Source organism: Fukomys damarensis, unplaced genomic scaffold (genome assembly GCF_012274545.1).
Source record: "Fukomys damarensis isolate Sample0158 unplaced genomic scaffold, DMR_v1.0_HiC HiC_scaffold_9, whole genome shotgun sequence".
NCBI classification, from domain to species: Eukaryota; Metazoa; Chordata; class Mammalia; order Rodentia; family Bathyergidae; genus Fukomys; species Fukomys damarensis.
The window spans coordinates 1,173,517-1,192,972 of NW_022900921.1; the positions used below are offsets into that span (position 1 = coordinate 1,173,517).

Below are 19,456 nucleotides of genomic sequence, written 5' to 3' on the forward strand. Positions count from 1 at the left end.
TGAGCCCCCAACAGGAGACCTTTGGCTTACAGATAACGGATCAAAAATTGGAGTAGGAGAGGTAGTCATGAGATAGGTAGATGCAGCAGGGGTGGCAGAATAGCCCTAAGGAGGGCAGCACCATGTGCCCACGGCAGAAGGGGCAGCTGGGAGGATCTGAACCAGGTATTGAAGGGGGATCAGGGGTTTTCCAGGTGGCCAAGGGTGAAAGGTGGGAACAGGGACGCCCACACTGAGGGTGTGGCAGGTTCAAGAACCAGGTGGCTCAGCTGCACGCCTGTGATCTGGTGACTTACGTGAGGCTGGGAGAACAGGGACTGCTGAGCCCTCAGTGCCATGGGACAGGGCAGCCTGAATCCAGCAGACACAGGAAGGGCCATTCTGGTCGTGGGAGCGGCAGGACCCTTGCCTGGATGGTCTGTTCTTGCACCGGGGTGGGCTGAGCACAGGCAGTGACCATGGGCATATATCTGTCCAAGGCACCTCACGTGAGGTGGGGTGTAGCCTCTTGGTCAGAGCTTGCATTGGAATTGCTTTTTGAAAATGTGAAATTTCATCATTTTATAAGTATTGTTTGGCCCAAATTGAGTATGTCTGTCGGTGGATTCAGCTCCCTGCTGAGGTTTCTGACTTTTGTCTTGAACTTTGGGCCCCTGGGGTTGGCGTGGCCCTTGGCCTATACCTGATGGTTCTCGGTGTCCTCCTAGGGCCACAGACAGGCCCATGGCTGCCCTTGAATGCCTCTGTCCCAGCACCACAACTTTCTTGGAAGGAGGGTGAGGTGTGGGGGTGGGGAGATTGCCCACCTCTGCCCCCAGCCCGACAGGGCCAGCTGAGGATGGGGAAGGAGCTACCCTCTGCCACCCCGCTGCTCCCCTCTTCTCTGTTGTGTGCCAGGAGTGTGAACCTCTCTGCTTTGCCTCTGCAGGCCGGACTGATCCGCATGGAGGAGGAGGAGTTCTTCATCGAGCCCCTGGACAAGGGGCTGGTGGCGCAGGAGGCCGAGCAGGGCCGCGTGCACATGGTGTACCGCCGACCACCCACGCCCGGACTCCCGCTTCCCATGGGCCCCCAGGCACAGGACACAGGTGAGTCTGCTGCGGCTGTCCACGTCCTGGTCCCAGGGAGCCTCCCAGGGTACAGAGTCTCCCCTCTGCAGGCCAAGCTGGGCCCCAGTGCTGCCTGGCTGCCTGTGTGGCACAACAGGTGCTGGGCATCGGGGCCGGAGCCTCTGCCCTGGGTACACGAGGGTGAAAAACAGCCTGAGGACCCGGGGTCCTTGAAAAGGAGCAAAGGTCGTTCAAGGCCCTGCCTCGTGTTGCCCAAGCACTGATGTCACTGGGGAGTGGGGTGGCCCAGACCAGGCCTGCACGCTTGGCCGAGTGCCCACCCACCTACCCCTCTGCTGCCTCTGGGCTGCATGGCCCTGTGACGGCGTCTGCCCCCGTCCCCTCCCGACTGCTCACAGGGAGAGGCCCAAGTGTGAGGGATGAGACCCATAAAGACCCTGGGTGCTGCCAGCTGCCTGAGCAGCTTCTGCACCTCTGTGGGATTTTGTCTTTTCCAACTTGGGACTGTTGTGTTCTTTGGGCCTCGGAGCATTAGGAGCTGCTGGGCAGTCAGATGACCGGCACCCGGCAGTCACCTGGTGGTCACCTGGTGGTGTGCTTGCTGTGGTGGCCGGAACCACTCCAGGTCTCATGCTGAGCTGTGTGAGGCCTCAGGGTCTGCCGAGGTCCTGCAGAGGCCAATATGTGGATGGGCCCGCTCCTCTGGCCTGGCTCTCATGGTGTGCGTGGGCAGCAGTGCGTCCGCCCTCAGCCTCTGGCCTTGTGCTCTGAGCTGAGGAAGGTCCGGCAGGGGGCCTGGGGTCCGGGCCAGGCCATCTGCACGGTGCCCACAGCCGGCGGGCCAGCCCTGTGCTGTGATTTGCTGCCGCATGCCCTTCCCCAGCAGCCTGACTCCAGACCTCCCTAACCCCTGGCTGCCAGATCAATTGGGTGCAGCCCAGCAGGGCACCACTGTCATTTCAGGAAGCTGTGTCAGATCCCTTTGCAGAGGGATTGTTCCGTTAGGGAGCCTGGTGCGCAGTGAGCCGATTGATATCTCTGGCGGCCCCTTCTGCCTGGTCATGAATCGTCCTCTGCCGGGCACTAACTGTTCAGCCTCTGCAGCTTTAGCCTCAGCCCCTCCTGCCCTTCCCAACCTTGGGCCTGTGTGTGTGTCTGAACCATGGTGGGCAAGAGTGAAAATGGCCCCCAGCCAGCCCCAGCCTAGCTCCTTGCAAGCCTGGGCCTCTGACCTTGCTTTGCTCTATCCTCTGCCGGGGTCTCAGAGAGCTCAGGGATGGCCACTTTGCGTCCCGGGATTGGCACTCTTGCTCTGGCCTCTGCTGGGCTCTGGGTGGCTCTGGCTCCTCCTCTCCTGGCTCCAGCATTGGCGGGGGGCAGAGCCTGCAGAGTGGCCTTCCAGGTACCACAGGCTGTGTCTGGACCCAAGTTCAGCAGGGTGCTTACCTTCCTGAACATGGCCGCCCTTCCCCATGGCCTGTCTCGTTGGCTCGGCTTTATTTTGTGGACTTCTGCCAGTGTTTTGGCATCTTCTACTGAATCCTCCCGGTTCACATATCTCTGATGAGAACTTGGAACTGAGAACACAGGAAAGGAATTTCAAACTCAGAGTGAGCCCAGAAACCACTGGCCTTAGAATAGTCTGGCTGAGGCCGCCCAGTCAGGTTGGGGTGAGGCTGGCCGGGTGTGGGGCATGGTTGGTAACGGGCCATTGTGGCGGAGGTGGACCTGAGATTCCAGCCCAGCGTGCGGTAGCCCAGGCTGTGGCTGGGGGTGGGCCACGGGCTCCGGGCTGCGGCTCAGTCCCCTTCCTTCGTCCAGTGTCAGCCTGACCCACGTGAGCGACGCCGGCCTGGGAGAGCCGCCTAATGGTTCCCCCGGCCAGAGCGGGGCTGGCTCACTCCCCACTGTAGGGGTCTTGACAGACACTGCATGCTGGTGCTGGGCTAAGGGCCCCGCGTGACCTCAGATGGCTCAGTTTCCCATGGGCCTTGGCTCTGGAGACGCTCAAAAGCTGTGTCCTGGGGCTGGGTGGACCGAGAGGATGCGGTTTGCTGGGCACAGAACCCTAGGGCCTCAGAGCAGAGGGTGTGCAGACTAGGGTGAGAGCAGACTGTTACAGAAGCAGGGTTGCCCGTGTTCACCACCACCACATGCGGCCATTGTGCTTTCTGCTGTCTGCTGTGTTGTGCTGCACCAAGGCCCTTCATTGCAATGCTAGGACCGGGCTGTTGGACCCTCCAGCCCTCAGAATCACGAGCCAAGCAAGACCCTTGACTTCAAATTATTCTCCTTAGCCAGGCAGGGTGGTGCACCCCTGTAGTCCCAGCACTTGAGAGGCTGAGGCAGCAGGATCAAGGTTAAGGATCTGAGCTCAAGGTCAGCCTGGGCGACATAGAGGGTTCAAGTCTAAACTATACAGTGAAACCCAGTCTCAAAAATAAATAAGTAAAAATGAATTATCCTTCCTCAGGTATTTTTTGTTTGTTTGTTTGTTTTTGGTACTGCGGATCGAACTCAGGACCTTCTGCTTTCAAGATAGGCAGCAGCAGCACTGAGCTACGTCCCCAGCCCTCTTCAGTTATTTTAAATAAATAAGGTATAGATTACCCTTCCTCAGATATTGTGTTATAGCAGCTCCAAATGGACATGGACACAAGTGTATTAATCTGTGTTTTTTTTTCCTATACTGAAATATCTGAGAAAGGCTAACTTTGTAAGGGAAGAGTCTTACTTAGCTCATAGTTTTGGAGACTCGAAGTCCAAGCTCGGGTCCTGTGGAGAAGGGCCGACAGCGCTGGGGTGCAGTGGCAGTGGCAGGCACGTGTGCAGCATGAGGTCACACCTCTGCTGAGGTCCAGAGGCCCCGCCGTGTGGTAATGCCAGCACCCGGGACCACGCTTCCGACGCACACGCCTCGGGAGAGAGTGCGTCCACAGGCCGGAGTGTGGCCCTTCCTTCCGGAGAGTTCTGCTGGCTCCAGTCTGTCCACACGGCCCAGGCTGAAGCGGCAGCGGGAGCCTGAGTAGGTGCCTTCTCCCCAGGTGCCTTCTGGGAGTGGGTTTGAAGACATGTACCCTGGGAAAGGGACACGCCTGTCCTGGGCTTTGGGCTCCGTGCTTCCTGTAAGGGCTCCTGGAGCTGATCGCCGCCTCCTCCGGGTCCAAGTTGGTTGTCGCGATTCCCAGAGAAGCCAGGGCTGCCTGGGTGCCCTCAGGGGCTCGCAGTTACCATTTTCACTAAGTCTGCACCTGGGGAAATGGACGAAAAATGAGGGTTTTGACACTGTGGCACTGACTCTGACCAGTTGGGTGTGTGTGACACTGGCAGTCGGTGCAGTTGTGTTGCCTTGGCTCTGGAGACTTCTGTAGAGAAGGACAGAGAATTGAGGGAGAAGACCCCTCTCCTGTCCAGCCATGCGGGGGCTGTAGTGCTGCTCTCTTGGTGCTGTGGGGCAGGCAGGTAGAGCTGGAAGGCTGAGGCACCAGGGTGGTCTCTTGGGGAGTGTCCCCCACACCTTCTCGGGCCATAGGCCTTTTTCAGGGTGACAGGTGACCCGAGCCTGTCCTCTGCCTCCTTGAGGCCAACCTTGTGCCCATAGACGCTATGTGGGGGCAGGGACATTGTACAACAGTATCCTCTTGTGTGTGTGTGTGTGTGTGTGTGTGTGTGTGCACGCGCGCATGTGCTCTCTCTCACACATGCATGTGCACAGATGTGGCTTGGAGCTCGGAGCCCGTCCCTGCATCCTGCCTGCGGCTGAGGAAGGAAGGCTGGGCTCTGGCTGTCACCAGGTGGAGGGGCTTAGGGCAGTAAGTTTGCTCTTGGGACTGAAAGTCTAAAGTCTGGCTCCCTGGGTTGCAGTTAAGATGTGGTCACAGTCTGCCTCTTGTAGGAGTGCCCACGCTTGAGTTGGGGTTTCATCCAGATAATCCGTCTCAAGATTCCCAGTCTAACCACTTTCTCAGAGAGGCCATGCTCTGGAGAGACTGGTTCTGCTGCTGGCCTTTGGGCCTGGCTGCACCTTCACCGGGCTGGTTGGGGTTCTGCAGAGTTCACAGTCAAATGCCAGGCATCTGCAGAGGGCCTTCCTGTCTCAGGACAGGAGCTCAAACTCAGAGGCCTGCAGGAGCTGTCAGTACCAGTGAGGCCAGCGGCATAGAAAAAGAAAAAAAAAAAAGAACCACCCCACCCTCTGCTTTTACTTCCCTACTTTTGATATAAGCACCGGGGACAGAGGAGACAGTTGTGTGAAAATGAAGACAGCAGCGTGCGTGCGTGAGGCTGGCTGCATGTGGCATTGGCCCTGGCTGTGCTGTGGACACGGGGCAGCCCATTGTCAGCACTCTGGCCTTGACTGGTGGAAGGGTAGGTCTGGAAAACTCATTATCTTGCTGTCCAGAGAATTCAGATAGCATGATTTTTATGGGAACTTTCCTGATTTTAAAGGGTGGCTTCAAATATGTGAAAAGCACCATCTGGCCAGATAGAGCACACGCTTCCCGCCGGCCCCCGCCTGGAGGTGCAGCGGCAGAAGCGTCCTCTGCCTCTTCTGGGGCTGCCCTCCTGGGGCCGGGCATGCTAAGGGCAGAGGAGGGCAGGTGGTTCCCTTGGCCAGGCCGCCATGCACACCGGCCCCGGCCGAGGGAAGCCAGCCCTGTGCCAGTGACCTTGGCTGCCTCAGCGGCCGGTGCCAAGCCTTTGCCCACCGCTGTCAGGCTGCAGTGTCCTCCCTGATGGGCGGAGCAGGCACGGCACCGTAGGAGCCTGTGCCCTGCCGTGGCCAAGGCCAGCCTGCCAGGGAGTGTGAGCAGGGGCGCTGTGCAGAGCGGTTCCCGGGCCTTCCCAGGCAGCCCGGGAAGCCAGCCCCTCCCGACCTGACCTGAATTCATCCTGTTGCTCTGCCGTGAGCCTGATAGGCATTTTCCAGGCTGCCGGGAGCTCAGCTCGCTTCCAACATGTGGGGCGGAGTGCTGAGGGCAGGGCTGATGCTGGGGTGGTGTGGAGACTGCAGCCTTGAATGACCCGGGCCCTGGACAGTGTCCTGCAGCAGCGGGCAGCTCTCAAGGGTGTGGGAAGGGACCTGCATGCGAGTTGTGTGCTCTGGCTGCAGTGTGCAGGAGGGTGGAGGCTGTGGGGGAAGCTTGGGGAGGAGAAGCCTGTTTTGATAGTCGGGAGGACCTCAGTGATGCTGTGAATTTGGGGTGTGGGCCGAGTGCCAGAGGGCAGCGGGAGAAAGTTGGAGCGGTTGGAGCTTGGGTATGGGGCGTTCGAAGGCCTTGCCCTGCAGCCATTGTGGTCGCTTAGCTTCCTGTGGCTGCTGGATACGCTGCACACATTTAGTAGCTTAGAGCAGCGCAGCTTGTTCTCCTCCAGTTCTGGAGTCGGGAATCCGCAAAGGGTGTCAGAGGGACCATGAATGTCCATGGGGCTGCTCCCTCCAGGGGGAACCCTCTGTTCTCGGCCCCTCCCAGCTCCCGGAGGCTGCCAGCCACCCTGGGCTCCTGACTGCATGGCCTCCTCTTCTGTGGCCAAGTCCCCGCTGCCTCGCTCTTCCACGGACCCTTGTGATTGCTTTTAGGGCAAGTCTGGGATTGTGTCCCCATCTCAGAATCCTGAACGTAATCATATCTGAGGTCCCTTTTGCCTGCTCGTGGTTCTGGGGAGCAGGATGTGGACCGCCTGGGGGTCCTGAGTCAGCGACTTGTCTCAGGGATGAGCGGGGACTTGGGGGGTGGAGTGAGGCACACTTTGGCTGGACTTGCAGCGTGAGCCCAGGCCTGTCTGGTGTCCCTATCCCGGAGTCACCTGGTGATGCTAGACTCCTGCACCCTGGCTGGCCCCATACCTGCTGAGCTGCTCCCGAGCCAGCCCTGTGGGCCTGCTGTGCTGCTCCTCAGTTCCACTACAGGCTGTGCTACAGCCTGGGAACCCGAGGAGAGCCGAGGAGAAGCATTCGTGGTGAAACTCGAGCTGCTGGCCTGACTCCGGAGCGTGTTTCCGAGCTGAGTGCACCCTTGGCAGGGGCTGCGGCCCTCCTGTCCTGCGGGAGACGCCAGGGTGGTGACGTGGCCCTGCGCCGGGAAGGGTGGGCGGGGGCTGGTGCTGGGAAAGCCATAGCTGCACATTCTCAGAGGCCCAGAGTTGTCTGGGGTCAGACTTGGGAGAGCTTTCAGAGCTGTGGCTGAGCTGGGGGGTCGGGCTCCCCTGCCTGGCCTGGTCTCTGGGGGCCCTATCTGCGGGTACCTCCCAGAGCAGTGTGTGCAGCCAGGGCGAAGGCTTAGGGCGAAGACAGAGCAGGGTGTCACTGTGTCACCCGGCAGTAGCTGATTCTGGGCCAGTCCTGCCTGTCCCACGTCTGCCCCTAGGACCTGCGTCTGGGTGGAGACAGCAGGTAACAGTGGCTGGGGAGGTCCTGCAAGGTTGGTCACCTGAGACCTTGTGGAGGCGACCTCGGTTCCAGCTGAGATGCAGAAAGCTGTTCCCCCAAACGCCTATGCCTCTCCGAGGAGCGTCAGCAGCCGTGCAGGGTGGGGACACTTTAGAGCAGGGGCAGAGTCTGTCACTGAGCCCCACATGGCTGACCCACCGCTGACTGTGAGGCCCTGGGCAACGTGCCCACACCTGACTCAGTTTCCCCGTGTCTAAGTGGGTGCAGCATTCAGGGCACTGCTGGAACAGACACGCTTCCCCTCACCTGTCTGAAGCCCGCTGCTGCTCCTGCTGTAGGCCACATTGCAGCGATTCCAGGGGTGTCTGTCTCTGCCCGGGTTCTGGCCCTCCCCGCCCTTCCCTGCTGCCCTCTCCTCCACAGACACTGTAGAGCGACGCTTTTCTTTCTTTCTCTGGGATCTGTGCTGCAAAGGACACCCAGAGCTCTTCTGGTGGTACGTGGTAATCACGCTGGCTCCAGACAGTGCATGGCTGGCGGGGCTATGGCCTGTTGCAGGTGTCTGCAGCTTAATGAGCACGGGAGAGCACCTGCCCTTGCTTTGGCGGTGGCTCTGCAGGCCTGTGCTGTGTGTGTCCCCAGCGCAGCAGATGCCAGTTGCTGGAGAGATGCCACCTCCGGGTAAGTGTGGGTCTGTGGTGGTTGTGCTTCGGCTTGGGAGCTGGCCTGCTGGGGGCAGGGCCTGCAGGACCTGCTCACGATGTCCCTCAGGGTGGGGGAGGCCCCCCTGGCAGGGCAAGGCTTTCTGTGCACTGGGAACAAAGGGAGAGCGTGCCATGGGGTCCCTGGACAGGGCCTGCGGAGGGCCGCAGAGGGACTGGATAGCAGGGGCTCGCCGGCTCGTTTCCGGGTTAGCACCTAGATGGCCACTGAGATGGGGCCACAGACAGCGAGGTCGGAAGGGAGGGAAGGGTCCTTGGCAGAGCAGAGCACAGGCCTGGCCCAGAGATGGAGTTTGGGCTCAAGATTCCAACTCTGCTGTTTGTACCAGCTGGAGGCCTCTGATCACAGGCCCACTTCCTCTCAGAATTCTCGGCAGGATGACAAACACCTTCAGCCAGCTCCAAGCCTGAAGTGTTTTCTATAAAAATTTCCAATTTTCCTTGACCTATTTCTCTTTGAAATTAATCCCAAGCAGTGCTGTGCACTTGGCGCTGAAGAACTCTGAGCCGGGAAAGGTCACGCAATTAGGTGGAAACGCTGGTGTCTGGCTCTTGTGTCCTCCCACTGCAGGCCATATTTTTCCTCTCTGAGTCTCATTCTCTGTCTTGAACCCGAGCTGGGCAGCCCAGAGAATGGAGAGTGCAGGGTATGGAGTCCATCCCCAGTCCACCCGGCTCCTGTGCTCAGCCCAGCCACAGGGAGTTGTAAGCAGCCCTGGGGCTTTGAGCCTGCTGTTCCCTCTGCCTGGCATACACCATGTGCACCAGTCCCTACTCCCAGCCTGCACACCTTCCTCCCTTTCCTGCCATCTCTCCTTTGTACTTTTGCCTTAGCATTGACCATAGGATCTTCCACACCCTGCAAGCATCTGCTCATTGTGTCTCCCTGCTGCTGGGAGCTCCAGGAGAGCAGGCACTTCCTCTCCCTTGACCACTGCTGTATCCCCAGCACCAGGTTATGGTAGACACAGTAGGTGGAAGATGGGCTGGATTCTTGGTTGGTTGGAACTTCTCTCCCAGAGCCCTTGACTTGGCCCTTTGGACTAGGCGTGGTCCTGGAGGGTTGTGGTTGGGATAAATCCCTCTGAAGACTGTGTTAAAGGTTTCATCTTCATCCTGTGGTGCTTTGGGAGGTGGGGGGACCTTTAAGAGGTGGGGCTTAGTGGGAGGCAGTGCGGTCCCTGAGAGTGTGAACCTGAAGTGGATATTGGGATGCCAGCCTCCTCTTCTTCCTGTCTTTCGCTTCCTGGCCACCATGACATGAGCAGGCCTTCTCTGCTGTGTGCTTCTACCATGATGTACCATTACACGGTCAAAGCAGCAGGCCAGGCCTTCATGGACAGAAAACTCTGAAACCGTGAGACACAGTAAATTTCTCTTTACATTCATTGCCTCGGGTATTTTGTCACAGGAACAGAAAGCTGATTAACATAGGAGGTGAAGCCTTAGGAGATGTGCCTCGAGCTGACAGAATCCAGCTAGAGGATCTTCTACAAATGTCTGGGAAGCATGAGGGTGCACACCTGGGATGGTGTACACTCAGCTGAGAGATGGTCTGGGAGCTCGACTTTGTGTGGAAAAGCTGGCCTGGGAAGGGACCAAGCAACTGGGTGTCAGGCAAGGTGCAACAGTGCTTAATTAATAGCACTGCTATCCCCAGGTTGCAGGAGGAACGGTAGTAACCACAGCTAGGGCTCTCAGGTGGGAGACCGAGTCTCTGAGAGGCCCCTTGCCTACTCCCACACGTGCGTTCTTATTCGTTCCTTTATTTGGCACATTCTTACTGAGCGTCCACTGTGGGAGCAGGTCCTGGGGATGCAGCCATGGATGAGCCAGAGCATGTCCCCCTCCCCAAGTTCACGTCGGCAGGGGGATCTGAGGAGCACTGGAGGGTCCCACTGTCGAAGACAGACTGGGTACGGGGTAGTGGGAAAGTGGACTGTGGGGAGTAGGGCTCCAGGCCCAGCCTGGCAGCCATGAAGCTGAGATCAGCATGAGAGCCAGGCCAGTGCAGGGAGCGTGTTTTGGGCAGAGGGAACAGTGGGTGCTGAAGCCCTGAGGTGAGGCTGTTTCCCTGTGGCCCTGGCTCAGAAGAGAAGCCACGCCCTGCGCGTCTGCTGCCCTGTGTCCTCCCATGCTCTGTGCCTGTCTGGCTGGAGAAAGCTTTCCTAAGAGCGAAGAAGTGGACGCTGGGCTCATGAGTCAGGGCGCAGCAGGCGGGCTGTGGGGGATGTGCCTGCATCTGCACTTGTCCAGAGGGCCCGGTCCCCGCTTCCCAGCCTGCCACTTTGGAGAGGGTCCTAGGCTGCGGAGTGTGCAGGACCGGGTGCACCAGTAGCCACAGAGAAAGCAAGGACAGCCGCCCGCTGCGTGGCCCTGCATGCTCCCTGGGCCTCCTCACGTGGGATTTGGGCAGCTGGCCCTGGGCTGTATTCCCGGGAACCCCACGGCCCTGGCTCTGAGCAGCGGCAGGGAGCACTTGCTGAGTGACTGAATGAATCACGGAATCCGAGCACTGAACATACGAGCATAGCCGGGCTGGTTCCCGCCAAGTTCCCGTTCCCGTTCCTCCCGTCCCCGCCAGCACAGGGCCTCCACCAGAAAACACCTTGCTCATCTGCTGCCTCTGCTGCCTCTTTGGTTGCTGGTGAGGGTGAGTGATCCTTCCCGTGGGTGAGGACTCTGAGTGCCTCCTCTCCCCGGGTCTCATGCAGTAGACGGGGGCGAGCCTTTTCCTGTTTTGGATGCAGACTTTCCGAACCATCTGACAGGCCTCCCCTGCGCTGTAGTCCCGCTCCTTTCCAGCTCAGGCTCCTTGGTGGCCGGGCCCGACACCCTGTCCTGCCCTCAGTGCGCCTGGTGGCTCAGGGCCGGGCATGCCCATTAAGGGCCTGTGCGAGGGCGAGGGCTGTGTAGTTCGTCTGCGTAGCACCTCTGGGGCAGCTGGGAAACGGAGGCCGTGAGTGCTGTTCTGAGGGATAGCAGCAGGGTAGGAGAGGGGAGCTGTGTGTCCAGCTCCTGCACTCAGCCCTCGGATCCTGTAACGAGCCCGGGGTGAGGGGGGCTGGTGCTGTCGCCAGGCCCACTTTGCTGTTGAGGAAACTGAGTCTCGTGGGAGCCAGGCTGCTGGATTCTTGCACCAGGCGGGGAGGAGCTGGCCAGTGCTCAGGGCCGCTGATTTTCTGTTTCAGGCCCACCTGCGGACGGCCAACTTGGGGCGCTCCTGGCCTGGAGCTCTGTGTTGGCTGCAAGGGTGTGGGAGGCTGAGGCCCAGGTCCTATGCACAGGAGTGGGGAGGGCTGTTGACAGTGGCGTTCCCACCCTCATGTGGGGCGCCTGGTGCACAGTTGGTGCCTAAATTTCCGTGACAAGAAAGAACGAACGGACCTGCCTGGAGAGCCTGGTGGCAGATCTCCTTCCTGAGCAGCGGCCGTTTCTGCAGGCTGCAGGTGCAGGCTTGCTGCTTTGGCAGAGTGCCTTCGTGGTGATGGTGCTGGGTGCTGCCTGGCCCCTCGTGGCTCTCCCTCTCCTGGCCAGTGTCTCGGGCTTGTGGGGTGGAGGCTGCCGGGCTGTGGAATGTCAGGTGCTTGGGAGCCTTTGCTGGTCCCATCTCCTTGCTCCTGACCAAGGCTGGCTTCATGAGTGAGGCCCACACTTGCCGTAAAGCTCTGTTGTCACCATCATGGAGCATGCACATGTGTCTGTGGGTGGGGTGGGGTGGGATGGAACCCAGGGCCTTGTACGTGTTAGGCAAGCACTACGCTGCGATTTGTGGCTGGTTCTGCCCGTCACATTCCCATCCGTGGCTGTGCTTCCTCCCCGAGGTTTCTTGGACCCTGAGGTAAAAGACCCAGGTGAGTGCTGGGCAGGCTGAGACCCTGCATGCAGCTCAGAAGGGGCAGAGCTCCCAAAGCCGGGAGCATGTGCCCCTGAGGCCTTGCCGGGAGCCTGGGGCTCAGGCATCCCCAGAGGCCGGCAGCTGTGTATGTGGACCAGTGGGACCGGCCAGCAGCAGTGTGGGCAGAGGGGGCTCAGTGGGGGTGCAGCTGGACGTGGGATTGGCAGGCAGCAGGAGGGCTTCTGAGGTTGTAGGAAAAGCCGGAAATCACAATTTCTTGTAAAACCGCTTCATTTTTAAATGTTGGCAGCTAATTCAAAGTTTTTGAGAACTGTACAAGCCAAGCAGCTCGCATAGGTGGTGGTGGGCCATGTGGGGTATCACTGGGACCTTCGCCCCTGCCACAGAGCCGCCTCTTGGATGTGGCGGGCTGCCTCTCACTGGGAACGCACTTCACAGAGAGTTTTATCTTCCTTTCGGGGATGTCAGGTGGGCTGCCCAGGGGTTGTGTTTCTGTGAGGAGAAATGTGCGGTCACCCTGTTTATCTTGGAGGCCGGTCAGGAAGCCCATGTGCAGAGCAGTAGCATGTGGACAGGTCCTGTCCAGGCAGCAGCCTCAGCTCCCCGGAAGTGGCTGCCCTGCCTGGGGCCGGACGCAAGGGTCCCTTTCAGCCCCTGCCCCATAGGGCCTGGTTTCGGTTTTCTCCACCCCCAGGACCTTGCCCAGACCCCTGTGGCTGGAGAGCAAATGGCCAAGTGTAGGCACAAGAAGTCTCCGCTCTCCTCTCCTGTGTGCAGGATGCCTGAGGAGGAAGTCAGACAACTGGGTGCTTTTGTTGTAGGAAACATTCTGGGAGCAACTTACGTTCTTGGCCTTCACTACCCAAACCGGCTCAGATTGGTCCAGGGCCTTGGAATGGGATGGAGCGGGGGGCCCTCACGTACCCGGAAGACCTGGATGCCTCAGAGAGCGCAGTTTGGGCCCTTGGCAATGTGCACCACTGGGGCAGGGCCTGAGGCCCCCTGTCCTGGTGTCCCTCATGCTTGGAATGTTGTGGGTGCTCCTCAAGGGCTACGCAGATGGGGGCTGCTCTGGCCTGGCCTCAGTTTCCTCATTTGTAGAACTGGGGTGTACACAAAAGCTGGGCCTAACCCACAGCTCACAGGCTGTGTCCCTGCAGCCACTTCCCTCCCCACTCCTGACATGTTTGCTTTGAGTGACTTCAAAAACATAGAAGGAGTACTTTAAAATCAGGAGGTTTTATTAAGACCTCCATTTTCGGTTTCCTGGGAGATGGGAAGGCGTGGCAGCTCTGGGCGTGTGCCTGCAGGCCTTGCTCAGCCAGGGCTCCACGCCTGCTGTCGGTGGCGGGGCGAGCCCTCCCTCTCCACCGCTGCAGGTCTGCCTGCGCACCACTCTGGCTGCTCTGCTTGGGAGTTACACATGCATGCACTGTCGTCACTTCTCCCTTACACATATGTGCGTGTGCACACTGGTACACAGAGCAGGCCTTCCATGTCTCCATCTGTGCAGAAAATGCTGGAATGAACCATGCCACCCTGTGGAGTATCTAGGAGACTGTGACAAGCCTGGCCCCCAGGCCCCAGTTGCGGCCTGAGGCTCACAGAGCTCCCTGGAAGCCCGGACACTATGGACCTTACAAATAGCCCCGGGATCCTTCTCCTTGGGCACTTGTAGCATGAAGCACTGCTTTCAGGCTCCTGCAGCACTGTACCCAGGCTGGAGAAGCGCTGGATGTGAGTAGCTGATGTTGTCAGAGTGAATTTCCGGGACCTCTGCAGGGGTATAGGGATCTACTAGCCAGGCTGTGCTCTGGCTCCATGTTTAGGGCAGGGCATGCTGGTTTAAGAGGCTGTGTTACTTGGTTTAAATTTTGGCTTCTCCATCCACTTCTCTATGTATGTTTCTCCATCTGAAAACTAGAGGCAACAGATGGCATCAGTGCGTCGTTGGGAGGATGAGGCCCCACTGCACTATAGGGGGCTTGGAGCAAGGCCTGGGACCTCAGGAGCCGTGTATTGCGGTCACCGGAGGGAAGGCCCCGGCTCCGTCCACAGCCACCAGGAGACGGTCTCCCACCCCAGTACCCTCCTGCCCCTTCTGGGGGCACAGCCTGTAGACGTTCAGTTTCCCCTTTGCTCTTAGGGTTGCTGCTGCTCAGCTCATCTGATGTGGAAACAGATAGACATCCTCAGAGAATTTCCAAGGTGTGGGTGCTTCTGGCTGCTCCCCACAGCTCGCTCCTCACACATTGTTCAGCTGGTGTTAGGGGCTCGGGCCCGAGCACTCGTGGGGCCGATGGGTTTGCCCTCCTGCCTGGTCCAACCCTGATCACCTCTCCCAGGCCCCACCTCAGTACCTTAATGGGCGACTTCATGTGCCTGGCACGTGACCTGCAGGACGCAGTGGTGTGGACCCTCTGACCCTCTGCAGCACAGCTGTCCTTGCCCAAGGCCTCCTAGGGCTCAGGACGATAAGGACTAGCAGCCACAGCCCTTGCTGGGCATATTATGTTTTGTTTTTCTCACATGGTATCAAACCAAAGGAGCAGTGGATCCGGTGTTGACAGGTTTCTATACCAAACCATGACTTGGCAGCGGCCGTGTGTGCGTGACTCCATCTGTGGCCCTGAGCTTGTGCTGAGGAGCTGGGCCCTGGGGAGGCAGCCCGCGTGGTCTGTCCCCACCATCCCGTGACCTGCACCGGGCCCCTGGCTTGGAGCCTGGGCTCCTTGAGTGTCATCGTTGTGTATTGTTTATATTTTAGTCAGAGTTCATTTCTGTGCATCCTCAGTCCTATCGATGGTTGGTAGAGAAGAGCCAGGCAGAGAGGGCCAGGGTCCCGGGACAAGCAGAGGAGTGTGTGTGTGTGAGAATATCCACAGGGGCTGAATTTGCACCCCAAGCTGGATCTGCTCATGTGTGTCTCCCTGGGCTCCTGTAAGCATTTGAGTTGCTATCTCTGGCCTTTTACAATTTAATTTACTATACTGTGTAAAACATAAGATTCAGTGCATAATGCAGTGGTTCTTAGTATTTGCACCACCACGATCACTTTTAGTTCCAGAACATTTCCATCACCGCCAGTGGAAACCTCCTGCCTGTTTAGTAGTCTCTCCTTCTCCCCCAGGCCCTAGGCACCACAAATCTACTGCCTGTCCCTATGTGATAGTTCTCGGCCACTCAGTCATTAGCACTGTGGCCTTTTCTGTTTGTCTTTATCCCCAGGCTTTTAAGTCACTGTCTTGCTAAGTGCAGGTTCCCCGCTTGGCTGTGTTGGGCAGATGTCTACGGCCATGCCCACACTGGCTCCATCCTGGCTCTCCGTGGGTCACAGTGGCCCTGCAGAGCCCTCCTTTACCTTCCTTGTGCCCCAGCTGTGCCAGGCAGCCGGCCACACTGCTTCTGGAGCCACCTGGCCACCCCTAACTTCTGCGGCCCACTCTTCCCCTCTTGCACAGGCAGTGAGCTGGCTCTTCCTCTGTGTCACTTACAGCTGTGACCACTGCTGTATTAGTTCCAGGTTCCTTCCGGAAACTGGAGAGGAAGGAACCCATTCATGTCTTCAGAAAACCTCAAGCTTTAGGCTGTGTCACGTACTCTTTTCAGGCCCGTCCTCAGAACTCTTAGCAGGTGTGTGGCTCCCTCTCCGTGGAGCAGTAGAAGCCCAGGGTTGTGAATACCAAGCAGCAGGGGTGCTGAGTGATGCAAGTCCCTGGTGACTACAGCTCAGCCAAGTAAGGCAGAGAGTGTCCCTGTGGGATAGGGCAGTGGGCACTGACCACATGCTTGCCCGTGGCCAAGGGGAGGTGGACCCAGGGTTTCTCATATTATGCCTTCCTACACAGCAGAAATGTGCACCTCTGAACCCCAGCACAGGGAAATGGTGAAGCAAAAAACCCATTCTATCACCTGCCTCTGCCTAAGGGGAGGTTTTCTCTCAGTTCTTGAGTTCAGTGTGAACACTGATAGGACATTTGTCCCCCACCCAAGACAGCGTGTTTGCAGGTCTCTGACACCCCGGAATAGCACGAAGCTGGGCTGTGTGGACATTGGCACAGTTTGCCACTGCCCCTCATAAAACCCACACGGACCCCGAGCAGAGTCAAAACTGGAACCAGAGTTTGGACGGCAGGGGTGTACCTGTGTCTGTCTGTGTACACGGGTGTGAATGTATACCCACCGTTGCAGCCAGTGCAGCTCTCAGAGAATGCATATGAGAAAAAAGAGGTCCTTTTCTTTTAAAGTAAGAAAAATTACAAAGGAGAAAAAGGAAACAGAAAAACCAAGACAAATTGAAGTTATAGAATAAGAGGGAAAAGCAGGTCCAAATATACCAAAAATCAGCAGATGTAAATGGATTAAGCCCAGCAATCCAGAGACAGAGGTTATTGCATTAGATAAACAAGATGAAGCCCAAATTCAGCAGTATGCGCTCACCAGAGATACAAATGAAGTGTGAAGATCAGACAAGGTTGAAAATGAAAGTATGAAAACAGAAACATCGGGCAGCCAGAGGCAGGCTGGTTCTACGTGAATCTCAGGCTCAAGGCAAAGAAGTTGCAAGGGAAGAAGGGAAGACAGGTCACTGTCTAATGAGAAAGGTTCACTTTTCCTAGATGATACAATAACTCTAAAGGTAGCTCATTTAATAAAGTAGCCTCGATGTAGTTGATGTAAACTTTGTTAGAATATAGAAAGCGACCATTTGGGGGAGATTTCAGCAATTTTTTTTCCATAAAGAGTGGATAAAGTGGTTTAAAAAATCAGCAAAAATAAGTTTCTGAACAGCCCGAGTAACAGATTTTCACCCCTGCCCTCCAAGGTTGACCACAACCCAGGACATGAACAAGACCCCTGTGAAAGGGCCCTGCAACTGCTCCGAGTCACAGGTCACCCAACCTTGCCAGCGGGGGCCAGAGGACAGGAGTCAAGTGACGCACATTGTGCTAAAGGGAGGGTCACCAAAGAGGGGAATGTCCCATGGTCAGCCAGACTGTGACAGAGATAAATTGTGTGTCTGATACTCATTTTTTTCAAGTATACCTCCAGTATCAATTATGTGCAAATTTTCATGAAAAAGACTAATTATACAGATCTTATTTCCTGACCATCATGCTTTGAAGTTAGAAATCAATAACCCCCAATTTTTTTTTAAAAAAAATCATTATTTGGAAATTACAAAGAAACTTCTTAATTTATAGGTCACAGAAGAATTAATGATGAAACTTTAAAATACTCTCAACTCAGTTATGATAAAGCCGCCAAAGATGTCAAAACTTAGATGGACATTTACATGGGAAATGAAAGAGTCTACAAATTAAAGCAGCCGCTTTCCAGTGCAAGAACTTGGAAGTGGCTGCAGAATTAATCCAAAGGAGGTAGAAGGAAAGACAACACCGATATGATCAGAACTCATAATAACTTTTCTGTTGTGACAGTTATTGTTGAGGGGTTCAGGGTCAATGTTGCCAGATCTTCAGCTTTTCAAGAGAAATCAGAAATATGTAATTCCACAAGAAATTTAAGAATTTGAAATGTCAGATATGAACTGAGGAAACGTGGCTATAGTTGGAGTTTGCCCTATGCTTCCTTTGTGACTCCTCTTTTTCTTACTGGAAAGAACACGCTTTAATTGGAAAGTCACGGGAATGTAGGCAAGGACTCCAGCTTAGGTGCACCCTACAGGGGTTCAGACCGGCCCACCTACAAAGGTGGAGGACAGCTTCGGGTTACTGGCTGGTGGGCTGGGGTCAGGTTGGTCGTGCCTCGGTGAGGGATGGTTTATTTCTAGGAAAGAACTGAGTCTTTCTGTGGGGGTCTCAGTCTTGACCTGTGCCTTTCCTGGAATCTAGGTGATTGCAGGTTCAGGACAGTGACTGGAGCCTTCTAGGTACAGTTGACCTTCTTGGAAAACTTCGTATCCTCAGTGTTGAAGGGAGATGAGTCGAACTCCAGCTAATCAGCCCTGCCTGGCCCGCTCCTACATAGATGATCCAAGCAATGAACACACCCTCCTCACAGCTGAGGAGATCTGGCCCAAGGTTTATAGTAACGCAGAATAGGAAACACAGGTCAAGCTTCACTGCACTTCAGTTACCTGTTTGGCATCTGTTGGCCCAAGTGCAGAGTGGTGGTTTATAGCAAAAGTAGCTTTCGAGTCCCCACCCCAGAAGAAAACACAAATCACGTGTTTAATGAGTAGCAGATAAAGGCCCAGGATTCTACCCATTTCTCATCTCTATCATGGTCCCTGCCTATATCATGACTCCATCATTACCCCTGAGAAATTACACCCTTCTTAATGTTATGGAGGAATAGACAAAGTAATCTGCCTGCCTGCCTCTCCTCCATCTCCTGCATCTCCTCCATCTCGTCCTTCTCCTCCATCTCCTCCATCTCCTCCATCTCCTCCATCTCCTCCATCTCGTCCTTCTCCTCCATCTCCTCCATCTCGTCCTTCTCCTCCTTCTCCTCCATCTCCTCCATCTCCTCCATCTCCTCCATCTCGTCCTTCTCCTCCTTCTCCTCCATCTCCTCCATCTCCTCCATCTCCTCCATCTCCTCCATCTCCTCCTTCTCCTCCTTCTCCTCCTTCTCCTCCATCTCCTCCATCTCCTCCATCTCCTCCATCTCGTCCTTCTCCTCCTTCTCCTCCATCTCCTCCATCTCCTCCATCTCCTCCATCTCCTCCATCTCCTCCTTCTCCTCCTTCTCCTCCTTCTCCTCCATCTCCTCCATCTCCTCCATCTCCTCCATCTCGTCCTTCTCCTCCTTCTCCTCCATCTCCTCCATCTCCTCCATCTCCTCCATCTCCTCCATCTCCTCCTTCTCCTCCATCTCCTCCATCTCCTCCATCTCCTCCATCTCCTCCATCTCGTCCTTCTCCTCCATCTCCTCCATCTCGTCCTTCTCCTCCTTCTCCTCCATCTCCTCCATCTCCTCCATCTCCTCCATCTCGTCCTTCTCCTCCTTCTCCTCCTTCTCCTCCATCTCCTCCATCTCCTCCATCTCCTCCATCTCCTCCATCTCCTCCTTCTCCTCCATCTCCTCCATCTCCTCCATCTCCTCCATCTCCTCCATCTCCTCCTTCTCCTCCTTCTCCTCCATCTCCTCCATCTCCTCCATCTCGTCCTTCTCCTCCATCTCCTCCTTCTCCTCCATCTCCTCCATCTCCTCCATCTCCTCCATCTCGTCCTTCTCCTCCTTCTCCTCCTTCTCCTCCATCTCCTCCATCTCCTCCATCTCCTCCATCTCCTCCATCTCCTCCATCTCCTCCTTCTCCTCCTTCTCCTCCATCTCCTCCATCTCCTCCATCTCGTCCTTCTCCTCCATCTCCTCCTTCTCCTCCATCTCCTCCATCTCCTCCATCTCCTCCATCTCGTCCTTCTCGTCCTTCTCCTCCTTCTCCTCC

At 56.7% G+C, this 19,456-nt stretch overlaps 1 protein-coding gene across 1 annotated transcript in view; it reads left to right on the forward strand.

Annotated features, from left to right (window-relative positions):
- The first annotated feature begins 458 nt into the window (after positions 1 to 458).
- Adamts2 (ADAM metallopeptidase with thrombospondin type 1 motif 2) overlaps positions 459 to 19,456 on the forward strand; it is a 117,281-nt gene continuing 98,283 nt past the window's right edge. Inside the window, exons 1-2 of the mRNA XM_010623772.2 lie at positions 459 to 488; positions 929 to 1,088. Of these exons, the coding sequence (XP_010622074.2) occupies positions 459 to 488; positions 929 to 1,088 (190 nt within the window). The remainder of the gene's footprint in view (positions 489 to 928; positions 1,089 to 19,456) is intronic.